The 13800-nt window shown below is 42.3% G+C and overlaps 2 protein-coding genes across 4 annotated transcripts in view; both read left to right on the forward strand.

The window, feature by feature from the left end:
* ABCC8 (ATP binding cassette subfamily C member 8) overlaps nucleotides 1–4486 on the forward strand; it is an 80953-nt gene extending 76467 nt beyond the window's left edge. For all 3 annotated transcript variants that reach the window (XM_069803732.1, XM_069803734.1, XM_069803733.1), the window contains 2 exons: nucleotides 707–769; nucleotides 3855–4486. In XM_069803732.1, the coding sequence (XP_069659833.1) occupies nucleotides 707–769; nucleotides 3855–3992 (201 nt within the window). In that variant the 3' untranslated portion in view covers nucleotides 3993–4486. The remainder of the gene's footprint in view (nucleotides 1–706; nucleotides 770–3854) is intronic.
* A 5262-nt stretch (nucleotides 4487–9748) lies between these two features.
* KCNJ11 (potassium inwardly rectifying channel subfamily J member 11) lies at nucleotides 9749–13227 on the forward strand. The gene has a single exon (XM_009917035.2). It carries the CDS (start codon nucleotides 9977–9979, stop codon nucleotides 11177–11179), a length of 1203 nt encoding a protein of 400 aa, XP_009915337.2. The 5' UTR covers nucleotides 9749–9976; the 3' UTR covers nucleotides 11180–13227.
* Nucleotides 13228–13800: the final 573 nt, after the last annotated feature.

Below are 13800 nucleotides of genomic sequence, written 5' to 3' on the forward strand. Positions count from 1 at the left end.
TGTCAGTAAGGTTGGGAATTAGACTGTACGCAGCCCAGTTAAAAGACATTTTGAATTTTGCCGCACTGAGGTTATAGTTCCTCCCTTAAGATACATATCTAAAGAACAGATAATAACAAATAAAGGTATCTGTGCTAGTGACATTTCTGGGCAGAGTTTGGTACACAACAACATGTTTTCTAAATAGCAAAGGATGAGTACTTGTTGAGTGAGAACTATGTACGTTAAGACCATCTTAAATATCATCTCCGCTGTTAACTGTGCCAGGTACAGCACACTCCCTTGCTTATCCCTGCCACCCCTTGTTGTTAGATGTCCCCATTGTGCTGGGACATTCCTGGGCTTGCAGCAGGGTGAAGAATGCACCGCAGAGGTGCCAGCATGCAGGCAGCCTGGCAGGACCCTGAATTGATCTTTGATTTCCTCACTGTAAAAGTGAGGTCAGGATAGCAGGGGTTTGGGGGCTGGAGCACGGCTCTCATGTGCCCTGAAGTGCAGAGGCAGTGGGGGTGGCAGGATCAAGCAGGGCTATCTAACTGGAGACCAGGCCCTGACTTAGTTCTGACATGTAGTTAGTTTTTTATTTCTGTAATGAAGGATCAATAAAAGCATGTAATAATCAGTGGTTACTTAAGCCTTCTTAGTGTCTGTCTGTCTATCATGTAACTTCTGTTGTTTGAAAAGCAACGAATGTTTTTTTTCACAGGAGAACATACTCCAGAAGGTAGTCATGACTGCATTCGCTGACCGTACTGTAGTTACAATAGCAGTAAGTACAGTCCCTGCTGCCATTCTAATGCAAACAAGAATCAGAAATGCCCCATTAGTCAATTCTTGTCAATGTTAATAAATGTGTTAATTTGGCCATTAATCTTTTTTTTAAAGTGGTATTTAAGTGCAAACTTTCTTTTCCATTTTAAACTACTTTCTTATTTAAATACATGTTTCTTAAATGTGTTGCGTGATGCTAAGTCTGCCCGTAAAGACACACAATCTAAGAATGCGGTCTATTTTCCGTTATCCATTTTAGGCTAATTTAAAATATAATATGACTTTGACTACTGTGAAATCTAAGAATATGTTTCATCAAGCTACAATAATTTCACTAAGGACAAGTAAAATTGTGTAATAGTTCTCCCACTGGATTAAGGAATTATGTTTCAGAAATTGAACAAATAAATGAGAATCTTACTAACTTTTAAAAACAAACATTCCTTCCCTGTTGACAGTGATGGAATTTAAGTTTGCGTATTCTTGAAGTGATTATACAAAGATCTCAAATATCTGTAAGAAAATTGTTTATGAAAGAGATTTGACCTGAATCAAAGCAGTTGGCTCAACAGATTTGTCAGAAGCAGTACATAACTTTCAGTCCTCTATTTTCTAAAAATACACATATTTCAGGGAGGTGAAATAAAGTCATTATGCTTCTTAAAATTTAAAAATTAAATACAACTCAAGAAATCTATGCTCAGGAATCTTACAGCATCTTTTTATTTTCACCTAGCAAATGTGTAATAGAAAACCTGATTTATCTTATGGTATCCATTCAGTGTGTCATTATAAAAAAAGCAAAGGAATCGTAAGCATGAAATTTCCTGATTTCTCTGCATGAAAATTGAGTTGCACTGCATTTTGCATTTATGTATTTTTTTCAGTTTGTTTGGGCATAGGCTGAGAAAGTTTATTAGTCTTGCATTCTTTTGGTGAGTTTTAAACTGTACAGTTCAAACAAACAGCATTTTAGAATAAACTTACTTTGACTGTTTTTACTTCCAAATGTAAATGTGGTTTACAGCAGGTGGGTTTGCATTCAAAATGCTCTGTAGTAGAAACAATGTGGAGGTCTGGGGGGCTTTTGGGTAGTGGTTTGGTTTTTTGTTTGGTGTTTTGTTGTTTGTTTTTGATTTGGTTTTGGGTTGGGGTGGTGGGTTGGGTTGGGTTTTTTTTTCAGAGAAAGCCATATATTCCTAATTCGTGTTTAGGAAGATAGGAATAGTATAGTACTGGGTCTATATTATCTATGTTACTTTACCAGCATGGCAGCACTGATTGTGTTATACTGAAAGAGATTAGACAACAAGGGCAAGAAGTACAAGTGGAATGTGATATTTCAGTCCCCTTCCCCTTCCTGGGGACTGGATAAATGTCACAGAAGGACTGTAGCAGAGATGAGATTTGTAGATACCATCAGTGATTATTTTATGGAACATCTGGCTAGGAAGCTACAGAAGGAAATACAAGAGTTGTTTTGGTACTGAGAGTGCCCCAGATCTGATTAGGAACCTTATGGGTGAAGAGCGATTGTGTAACAGGGTCCACAGTATGCTGAGATTAAATATCCCTGCAGGAGTAATGCAGACCAAAAAAATCCAATGCAGTTACACTCAACTTTAAAAAGTGGAATTCTGCAAAAATGAGGAGGCTTGCTAAAAACAAACCCCAAAAATAAATGAGGGGAAAAACAAAGCTGAAAGAGGAAGCAAAGAAAATTGAATCTGACAGAGATCATGGAAATTACTGAAGGATTTTATTCAGAAATCCCAGAGCCAATGCATGCTATTTATTTGGAAAGGCTTGAGTAAGGATAGAAAGAAGCTGGTATGACTAAACAAATAGAAAAGACTATTAGAAACAAGAAGGCATTCATGTAAAAGCTGAACTCAAAGCCAAATAAAGAAAACAGAAATGATCATAAGTTCTGGCATGTTACATGTGAAAATGCAGTAAGGCAGGCCAAAAAAAAAAAAAAAATTATGGGAGCAGCTTCTGGAAGCCATCAAAACTGAATTTGTGAATCCATGAACCCCTGAAACACACTGGGAGCAAAAGTCTGTCAGTCTATAGGACCATTTGATGATCGATACGTGGAAGGAATGCTGAGAAAAGATAACGGCATTGCAGAAAAGCTAAATTAATTCTTTTCAGTATTCACTGTGGAAAGAACTGGGGAGGTTTCTTCCTAATAAAATAATTGTATGTTAGGGCTTACTAGGAAAAGGGTAGAGAACAAAAAAGAAAACATCATACCACGATATAAGTCCGTAGTTCACCCATACCTCGAACGTTGTGTGTAGCTCTAGTCTCCTCATCCCCATAATGACACACTGCAACTGAAAAATGTTGAGAAGCACAAGGATGATCGGAGGCGTGGAACTGCTCTTTATGGGGATCAGCTGTGTAGACTAGGCCTCTTCTGCCTGGAAAAAACATGTCAAAAGGACGTGTGAGAGAGGTCTGCAAAATCATGAGGCAAGGGGGAAGAGGCATCAGATGAAGCTCCGAGCAGCGAGGCCCAGAGCATACAAAAAGGGGTATTTGTTCATGCAGTGGGGGGCAGGCCTGGAAAAATCTTTTCCAAAGGATGTGGATGCAAAATGTTTATGAAAGCTCAAGAGAAGACATGGTCAAGGTCTCAGAAGAGAGGTCTATTCAGTTTTACAAATAGACAAACCACAGCAAGCTCAGGAACCCCCCTGATGTAGACATGGTCTAGGACTGGGAGAGCAGTCGCATGCTGTACCATGCTCACCTGCCCTCTTCCCACTCTTCCTGGCTACCTTCTTGTGGCAACCCGTGGTGGCAGGACTGCGGGCTAGGGACATCGTAGTCTGAACTCACATGACTCTTCATACTCAAGTACCTATGTGCAATTTAGGTACTTGAATATCCATGTGGTTCTTGGTCTGTATATTTGTCTGCAGTATTTGAACAGTAAATGAGGATGAAAAGTAGAATAAGTAGCCTTAATCAACCTTGAACTTGTCAGGAAAATTAATTTCTGGAAGTCTGTCTTATCTTGGAATATATTTGATAGGTACACTGAACTGGCGTTTTGGTTATTTGTTTTTCAGCACCGCGTGCACACAATCCTCAATGCAGATTTGGTTATTGTAATGAAGAGAGGAGTTATTTTGGAATATGACAAGCCTGAAGTTCTGCTAGAACAAGAAGATAGTGTCTTTGCTTCTTTTGTACAAGCAGATAAGTAATAAAAATAAATGAAGCATTTAAAAGTACCATTGTATTATTTTCAAAACGTGTAAAATACCTGTAAATAAATATTATTTCATAATAAATTGAGGTTTTCCTTTTTTAATAAAATGAGTCATTTTTCTCCATCTGAAGCATTAATGAATTATCCATCTATTTTCTTTTTTTGTATACTACTACTCTTCTTTTTATTTGCTACCAAAGAATCATGAAATATAGTTGGAAAAAACTACATGGGTGAAATATGACAGGATACATCAACAACAACAAACGCAGCCAGCATGGAGTTTTTATGTAACTCTTAAACCTCTCCTGTCGTTTTATTAACATGTTACTTTTTATGTGTCATAGCCCTGCTGTAGATAATGCTCATGACTAAATAAATGCGGAAGGAAAAATTATATACCAAAGGTATTTCTCAAAAGCTTGTATCTCTTTTAAGCATATGACTCTGTAAAGCTTTAATATCTAAATATAAAATCTATGAAACTTTTTTTTATATCGTGGTTTATTGATAGTGCCTGTGTCTCTTGACGTACTCTTGAAATTAATCACAAGCTGATCCCTTTAGCCTTTCTTAGGCTGCCTCACCTCTGCCCCCATTGAATCATATTATACTGATCCTAAATGGGATTGAGCCAGACTCCCTCCCAAACTGTGAGGAAGCTGAGAGAAGGCAGGTTGTGATAAAGTATCAGTGTTTAATGCACACTGTTTCCAGACCAATACAGATGTACCAATTCATCTGGAAATTATCGCTCCAAATCTGGTAAACAAACAGTATTAAACCTTTCACTGTAGCTCAGAGCTATGAGAGCTTGACTCATTGTCTCCTAGTTTCACATATTTCGCCCACTGTCATGCTGTTTCTAGATTCACTGTGATCTTTACCAATACATTATGTATACTTATTGAGATAACTTGTAATCACTGAAATTATCCTAGTTTGGCTGGACAACTGCTTATCCCTGCCATATCAGTTCATTGTGACAATTGTTCCAGGACTTGTTAATTGTTAAAGGGTTAAAATGTCAACGACCCAATGGAAGGCTGCAATGAATTTTTCACCATTATTCTTTTTATAGCAACTTTGGCTTTACATTCATTTTTGTACTCTTCCCCTTTCTGAAGAATTCCTAGCACTTGGGAAAACTCCTTTCTCTTTTTTAATCTCTTTTGGCCTGCTCAATTAATTTGGAAACTGTTTTTTAAAGAGTATTTTCTAGAAGAAGACACCTCGGTGTTCTCATTAGGACTTGTGATGTTTTTAATGTATTACTTCTTTTCTAGCACTGCAGCAGAGAGTAAGGAAAACTGAAGAACTGTTGTTCCTGTTTAAGTAGCATTACCAGTTCCACAGCAGAGTATTTGCAGCATCTGCCCGCTATTACTTGTGCAATACCTGAGGGTGTTAAACTGGAGCCAGAGAATGTAAAACCAACAGGAGAGTGTAGTATGAACAATGGTCAAAGTGGGGAGGTAGAATACAGTTGCGCAGATGAAATGCATGAGCTCTCTCATTGCCTACTACAGACGAAGGGAGAAAACAGGCACTTGGGAGATACCACCTCCTCCTCCTCCTCCAGAGAATCATTTTGCTGCAGAGCTTCAAAGAAAAAAATGGCTGCAGAACTATTGGTGTGTTTTCACTGTGGGATACTAGGCATCTACTAGGGCTAAGAGAGATGAAATGGAAGACAGATGAGTATTCTCCCAGGGTAGCAGAAGGGCACAGAGACCGGAGAGCAGAGCAGTTTTCTACTCTAGCTACTGTGCATGCTGTCTCCTAGCTGCCCAGCCCTCGTCTAAGACAGCATCTCATCCTGTAAAGGCAAAAGACACAGAGCAGTGACCTTTTCATATGCTTTTAATAAAGTGCCTGGGCTTTGGCACTGCAATATGGACTAGCTCCTTTTCCACAAGGTTCTGACAACCTTACCTGGAAAGGAATGCAAGGGAGTAAAGGACACAGCATACCACTAAGATGACTGTATTACATCTTGCAGTATTAAGAACTCCAACTACAAGTGTCATACATTTCCATTGTAAATGGAGCTTATATTTCACAAAGTGGCATTGCAGGAGAGTAGGGTGAGTTGGTTCATATCTAGCAATTATAGATCTTTTTAATGGTACCATACTGCTGGATAAATATGTGTGAACAGGGAGGCCTCTTAGCTGCCATGTGGACAGAATACACTTCACATTTCCTCAGCCCATTTATCTAGTCTTGTTTATATGGGGTCAAGTCCCAGGGATTTTCTGCCCCCTAACTCCAAAGGGGGCAGAGTCTCAACAGTGACCAGAAGCAGTATCCAAGAAAATTATTCTATGGTGGGAGGCTCACCGCCGTTATCTGAGTCATTAAACCTGTTGCCTCAAGATAGGCAGTCCAGAAGTCACTACTGAATCAGGCTCACAAATTATTTTGCATGGCAATGAAGCATTGTTAAGCAAAGTGCTGTACTCAAATGGGTGCAAGACAGCCCCAGAGCACCATGTGGAGCTGCTGAGGGGAACTGCCGTGTCCAGACATTCATTTCTTCTCTGGGATGGGACTCAGCTCAGTCCCAAAGGTGTTAGTGGGATAGGCTACCCATGGAGATGCAACCAGGGTTTGTTTTATTTTGTTTGCTTTCTATAAATGCCCCCATTATACAAAAAGCTTTATAGCATTTATCCCCTTGTCTTAGTGTGGCCATTTCATCCTGTCCTACTTATTTCTAAGGGAGTGCTGTTTCCTTGGGAGGCCAGGAAGCACAGCATGCCTGTAACATTAGCCCTCTTCCCAGCTCTGCTCATGCATATTGGTTATGCAATGCCCTGTGGCTTTGCATAACCAACTCCCGTCTCTTTTGTTCTGTCTACCCAGTTGTACAGCAAGGTGATTTGTGAGGCTTAATTCATGTTAGGCTAACATTGTGCAGCCTTTGAAAGAAAGGTCTGCTTCTAAAGACAGAGTAGTACCATGGTGCCAACCACATTTTAATTTAACAGTTACAGTAATATCTTCTTTGATAGCCACTAAAATTAGGATAAATTGGGGCTGGGGGGAAAGTTTTGAAATGTAAAACCTCTTGTGGGTGGAAAAAAACTTACTCCTCATGGTTCAATACTGCAGACTGGGATTGTTTGTTCCTGTGAGCCCAATTTGTTCAGCAGCTTTTAACACAACTATGTTGGCTCACTCAGAAGATCTGTCACTTGTTTCTTTTAAGTATCTGTCACTTGATCCACAAAGACAGGACTTCTTTTTATTCTGCTCTAGAAATTCTTCAGCAGAAGCCACTTGCTTTGCTGTCCCACCTCAGCCAATATGTGCTCAGAGGTGAAGGAAAAGAAGTGGCAAATGACAGTCCCAGTAAAGAACAGAAGTGGAAACAAGGAAATACCCTTCTAGCTCTACAGAGTTCAGGATTCCTAAAACCAATATGGTGAGTGTGTTCATGCAACACCCCTTGCTGAAGTAGGCTCCACGGGTCATTCCTAGCACCAGACTATGAAGCAATTTACCTTTCCCTTTAAAACACACCTCCCTGAAACAGGTTTTTTTTTCATTCTACGTTCATGTAGTTACCACCCTCTGGAGAAAAAGGTACAGAATAAAACAACCATTACAAAAGAGTAAGGAAAAATGGCACAAAAGACATGACTGCCTCTTGAATACCTACTTCCATCTCTGTACAAGAGTGTGAAATGTTACCAGTGAGTACTGCATGGTGTCATAAGGGCCTCTTTATGCTCACTTTAAAACCCTGGAAGTAACTATGAGCTGCCACCAGCTGGAGAACCGCACCTTTGACAAGTAAAAGTCTTCAAATTTCTTCCTCCATGTGGGTTTTTAAAAAATGTTTAGAGAGAAAAGTATAAAAAATAAAATATTTTTTAAGTTAAATTGTATACATAAATCATGTATTTAACTAAGTAAAAGTGTAGGTGCAGGTGACATATTCACAGCAAGCACACAAAAAATGTCCAGCAGACAAAGTGATACAGAGAAAGGGGAAATACCTTTGGCTAAGCTCAGTGGCCTGGCAGCCATGTGCCAGGGCACCTTGCTGTTATTTTAGTTTTATTTATCAAAGCAGCAAGAAAGACTACCCGGAACAAGAGAAAGCATGGAGTATTGGGAAACTGACCCCTCCAAAAGGAATGGATGTGTCCAAGCACATGCAACTATTCATACATAAAAAGTAGAAATAGTCTAAAGTAATAATAATCATTTAATTACAAGACCTATAATGACTGCTCAGAGTGATTACTTAAAAACAGTATTCTGAAATCCCTAGGTGGGCCACTGTAAGTAGCTGTAGATGGTGAAAGTTAATTTCAACCCCAACCAGCTGGCTCCCAGCTAGCAACTGGGCAATTGCTTTGCCCAGGGAATCAATGCCAATAACTGCTTGCACTGTGTACCAAAGCACTTAGAGCCAAAACTGAAGGGAAAGTCCATGGACACATACAATTAGAAAAATATAATCATAAATCCACTAGCACTAAAGAAAAAACTCTTATCCAGAATATCCTAGGGTGCTTTATCAACTCTACAATGTTGGTGTCTAAACTGAAATAGAAACAAAATATTTAGATCAGAGTAAGTAAACACATGAATGAGAATATTTGCTGTTTCAACAGTGGAGCAGTCACACCTGAAGTGTTTTTAAATGCATTTTGTCACAAAGATAATTCCTCATATGCATGCACATGTATGTATTTATACACACAGAGACATTATACTGCCACACACAAGTTCTAGCTTCCTGTCTCCTTTTGTTGCCTCTTCTGGTGTTTTTGATGTCTCTCTGGAAGTTCATGTCACTGTGGGTTAACCATGTGCAGCCAGATTATTCTTTTGCAACTTTTACCGCTATTTGGACAGCAGACATTTTCCTGAGTAGTCACGTCATTTCATGAGTTCCTTCTTTCAGAAAAATCCTTCCTTAGTCAAGGCTAAATATGCACATTTTGTAAGTGGGATCGAGCCCCTTTAGTTCCAGGTCTCTGTTTAACCATTACATTACATCCTTGGACTGGGCCTCTTCAGGTAAATTTCCTACCACTGCCTGCCCGATTCATTAGAAGAATGCTTTCCTCCTACTTACAGAAAGACATGCAAGTGAATTTCAGATTTTTAAATTTTTTTTTTACATTAAAGATTTCCTTTAAAAAAAATCCCCGGTACCATTTTGTTTTCTATTTCATGGAATAATCGCCCAACCTGAAACCACACCCTCCCGTGAAGTAGCAGCTGTTAATGGAAGCCAGGCACTGGCAGCAACTCCATCCTCGAACAACTATTTACAGAAATGGGCTCTGGGGAAAGGGGATTGCTGGCACCACCGCGGCCCCGAAAACCGACCTCCCCCTTCCACGGAGAAGAAAAAAAACCCCACCACCACCTCCCCCCCCCCCAAAAAAACCTAACCAACTAACCAAACCCCAAAAACTGAGGTAAAAAGGTAAAGAAACGGCCCCAGCGCTCACCGGGGGGCAATCCGGGACGCGGCTCCCCCCGCCCCTTCCCACAGGGCGACCCTGAGGAGCGGCGCCCAACGGCTTCCAACCGCCTCCCGTCGCGCCCGTCGCCCAACGACCGTTAGGCGGAGGCGCGCGCGACTCCTCCACACAGGCGCGCGCGGGATCGCCCGCGAGCCCTCGTCCCTCCGCTTCGGGCTCGCCGAGGGGCCGCGGACGGCTCGGGGACCGCAACACCGAGGCCGGGAGCGGCCGAGCCCGGCCCCACACGGGAACCGGCGTGTGGGGCCGGGCTCGGCCGCTCCCGGCCTCCGCTGCCGCCGCCTGCCGGCCGTCGCCGACCCCGCCAGCTCTCCGCCGCGCTGCCGGGACCGGCTACGGTGGGGGCTGCGGCGGCGCCGTGCACCCGCTCGGCCCCCGCGGCGCGGTCGTCCTTCCCCGCCCCCGGCGGAGCGGCGGCTGCATGGGGCGGCGCTGAGCCTCGGAACGGCGGTGGCGGCGGGGAGCCATGCTGTCGAGGAAGGGGATCATCCCCGAGGAGTACGTGCTGACCCGGCTGGCGGAGGATGTGCCGGATCATGCCCGGTATCGCGCACGGGAGCGGCGGGCGCGTTTCGTGGGCAAGAATGGTGCCTGCAACGTGGCCCATAAAAACATACGGGAGCAGGGACGCTTCCTCCAGGACGTCTTCACCACCCTGGTGGACCTCAAGTGGCCTCACACGCTGCTCATCTTCACCATGTCCTTCCTCTGCAGCTGGCTGCTCTTTGGCATGGTCTGGTGGCTCATCGCCTTCGCCCACGGAGACCTGGACCACAGCACGCGGCTGCAGCGCGACCCCAGAGAGGGGGCGGTGGAGGCCCCGGCTGGCTTTGTGCCCTGCGTGACCAGCATCCACTCCTTCACCTCCGCCTTCCTTTTCTCCATCGAGGTGCAGGTGACGATCGGCTTTGGGGGACGCATGGTGACAGAGGAGTGCCCAGCCGCCATCCTGGTGCTGATCGTGCAGAACATCGTGGGGCTGGTGATCAACGCCATCATGCTGGGCTGCATCTTCATGAAGACCTCGCAGGCTCACCGCCGGGCTGAGACCCTCATTTTCAGCAAGCACGCAGTCATCGCCCTGCGGGAGGGCAAGCTCTGCTTCATGCTACGGGTGGGTGACCTCCGGAAGAGCATGATCATCAGCGCCACCATCCGCATGCAGGTGGTGAAGAAGACCGCCAGCCTGGAGGGGGAGGTGGTGCCCCTCAACCAGATTGACATCCAGATGGAGAACCCTGTGGGGGGCAACAGCATCTTCCTTGTCTCCCCACTCATCATCTACCATGTGATAGACAAGAACAGCCCCCTTTACGACATCTCCCCCCTGAACCTTCACCACCACGAGGACCTGGAGATCATTGTCATCTTGGAAGGGGTGGTGGAGACCACCGGCATCACCACTCAAGCCAGAACCTCCTACCTGGCGGATGAAATCCTCTGGGGCCAAAGGTTTGTGCCCATTGTGGCAGAGGAAGATGGGCAATACTCTGTGGACTACTCTAAATTTGGCAACACGGTGAAAGTGCCCACCCCTTCTTGCACTGCTAGGCAGCTGGAGGAGGACAAGAGCATTATGGACACCATGCCGTTGTCCCCTAAAGGCACAATAAGGAAGAGGTCTGTCAAGCTAAGGCCCAAGTTTACCATAAACGATGAGCCTTCCTGATGCCTTTTGACTGGGGAACTCTGTTAGGGCTTTGTGTCTGAAAGATCTCATAAACTCAAAACACTGAGGTGGCCTCTTACTTTTTTTTAAATTCAGGTTGGTAGCACAAGGTATGTTCTGGTATTATTTATTGTGGGATAAATCTAAAGCTAATTATATTTTTTTAAAGGTGTGAGAGATTTCAAGCAGCACTGGGAGTAGGAAAATCATGGTCTGCAGCTTTAAATTTCAATTCAGGCTGTCCTATTTAATTGCACGATCATTTTGCATTGATTCATCTGCAGGTAATGACATATTTTCTCAAAAAATAAATGTATATTTAGCCTCAGAGATTGCAGTACTTAGGGTCTTGCAGTGTCCTCAGGTCAGTAGTTCTTAACTGTTTTTTCCTAACTTGAACAATCAATACAGCAAAATAAAATGTTAATAATTAATAAAGTAGGCTGGATTTAAATGGTAACAAAAGGGTCAGGCAATGTTATGTATGACACAAGACCAGATCTGGAAGTGTCTATGTATTGTACTCTATGTCTCAAAGAAATTAACTGCCAGATTTGCTTCATCCATATTGTATTGTATGGAGCCACTCCTACCACATGCAATATGAAATGTATTTGAATATTTACTTTTGTTTATTTTAAAACCCTTTACACTTCCAAAATAAAACATTTAGGAATACCTTTTTGGAGTGTACATTTGTGATAGTAAGCAATGCTTTACCTTTAAAAAGAGTAGCAGATAGTATACAACTGAAATTAATTATAAATAGGGAAAATTCTGTATTCTAATTTCTAAATGAAGAGAAGCAACATCCCCCCCCCACACACACAGAGCCACATGGCAATAGGATACCCAGTAAAAAAATTAATCTCTCTCTTAGGTCAGAGTGAATTCTGTTAGATAATCTAGGAATATAAATAGAATTAGATATTTTAAATGAGGGCAATGCTGAATGCTGAAATTGTATCTGCATGCAGTAGGCAGAACCTTTCACTCCTTTCCCTTCTGTAAAAGAAGGTGAGGTTTTTGTGCTTAGGGAAAGGAGGGATGTGGAAGGCAGTGTGGTCACTTCTGGGATGCTGTCACAAAACATACTCCTGCTGAGGAAACGATTCTCTTTTCTATTTACATCCTGACCTCCCTACACTGCTGAGGTCTGCCTTGGTTTTTAGATGAATTCAGGAGCTGGCATTTACCAGCAAACATGAAGGAGCCATGTTCACCCCCTCAGTTCCACAGAGACAATAGGAGCAATTCCTCTTAGCACACTCCTGCAAATCCTCTATCTGGGGATATTAGTAACAGCAGGAATTTTATTTCTATGCAGAGTTATTAGGAGATAGCAGCTGTATTAACTACAGTGTGCTGTGAACAGGGCAAACTGCCGCTCGAGTAAACAAAAGATAATGTTGTCGAAATAAAACCTAAATAAGCATTACAGAACTGATCCAACACCTGGTTACCCAAGCTGTGCAGAGAGGCACCAGGTTACTTTCAACTTCATTATTCAAGGAACTTTTAGTATCAAATCTTGTGTGTTATGTACTTCATGACAGACACCTAAAATGGTTTGTGTTGGCAATAATATGGCACATTTTTGATGCCTTGTCAGTGTAACAATATGACAAACTCATTCAAAAGTGTGACGAAACTTCCATATTGACTACAGTGTATTTTCAGGCATCTATATTAAAATGAAATAATGTTTGGGTAAAATCAAAGGTTGTTTTAAAATGATAAAATAGGAGTTATATTTTCAATATTTGTGTATTTCAGTTTTTGAAGACCTGTATCAGCATTATCAGACTGCCAGTTAAGAGAATAAATGCCTGTTCAGTTTCCAAATTCCCAATACACCAATACTATTCTGTGAACAGCTCTGAAAATGTGATATATGTTTCACAATGAAAAGACAGTCAAACTAGCATTAACAAGTAGTCACCAAAGAAAATTTGGAAAGGCATATTTTACATTTGTAATCATAAAAAATCCTGGTTTTTTAAATAGGGAATGATTAAATGCCTTTGGTGATTAAATTTCTTCTGTAAGATGGAGTCTAATTGTCACATTATTTTTCAGCTTTCCCTTTTACTGCCTCTGTTCCGTCTCCCATCACCCATCAGAGGGGCACTTACAGGACAGCTATTTGCATTTCCTAGACACCTTTGTTCCTTTGGAAGTTCATTGTTCTTTATCACTTGTCACAATACCACTGCTCTATTCTTACAAGAGTCATAGACAAAATACCAGAGTTAGCTGTCCAGTGACTTGAAATCGTTGGCTTCCCCATAGTCTCCTTAGTGCCTTATTTCAATGGTTCTCGCATAAAACCTCTTCAGCTCTGGTAGCGTTTTAAAGCTTTTTTTAAGATTTGACCTAAATGTGAAGCAGTTTCAGCAGCACTACCATGCAACTGTTTTCAGGAACTGATGCAAGCCTCTTTTTCCCGCAGGGAAATCTGTGCTACAGAGAGGTAGAAAATTCTCTTTGTTCACTGTGAGATGGGAGGGGAAAGATGGGAGGCAACAGCTTGTGTTCACTGGGCTGCTTTCAGGACTACCTTTTATGTCACTTCTTTGACAAGAGTCTGCCTAATTTTCTGAAGTCTTGCAATAAATAGG

The sequence above is a fragment of the Haliaeetus albicilla genome, chromosome 16 (assembly GCF_947461875.1).
Source record: "Haliaeetus albicilla chromosome 16, bHalAlb1.1, whole genome shotgun sequence".
In the NCBI taxonomy this organism is placed as follows: Eukaryota; Metazoa; Chordata; class Aves; order Accipitriformes; family Accipitridae; genus Haliaeetus; species Haliaeetus albicilla.

What these genes read in the sequence shown, in the direction of transcription:
- KCNJ11 (XM_009917035.2), top strand. Translation starts at nt 9,977, where the DNA reads ATGCTGTCGAGGAAGGGGATCATCCCCGAGGAGTACGTGCTGACCCGG.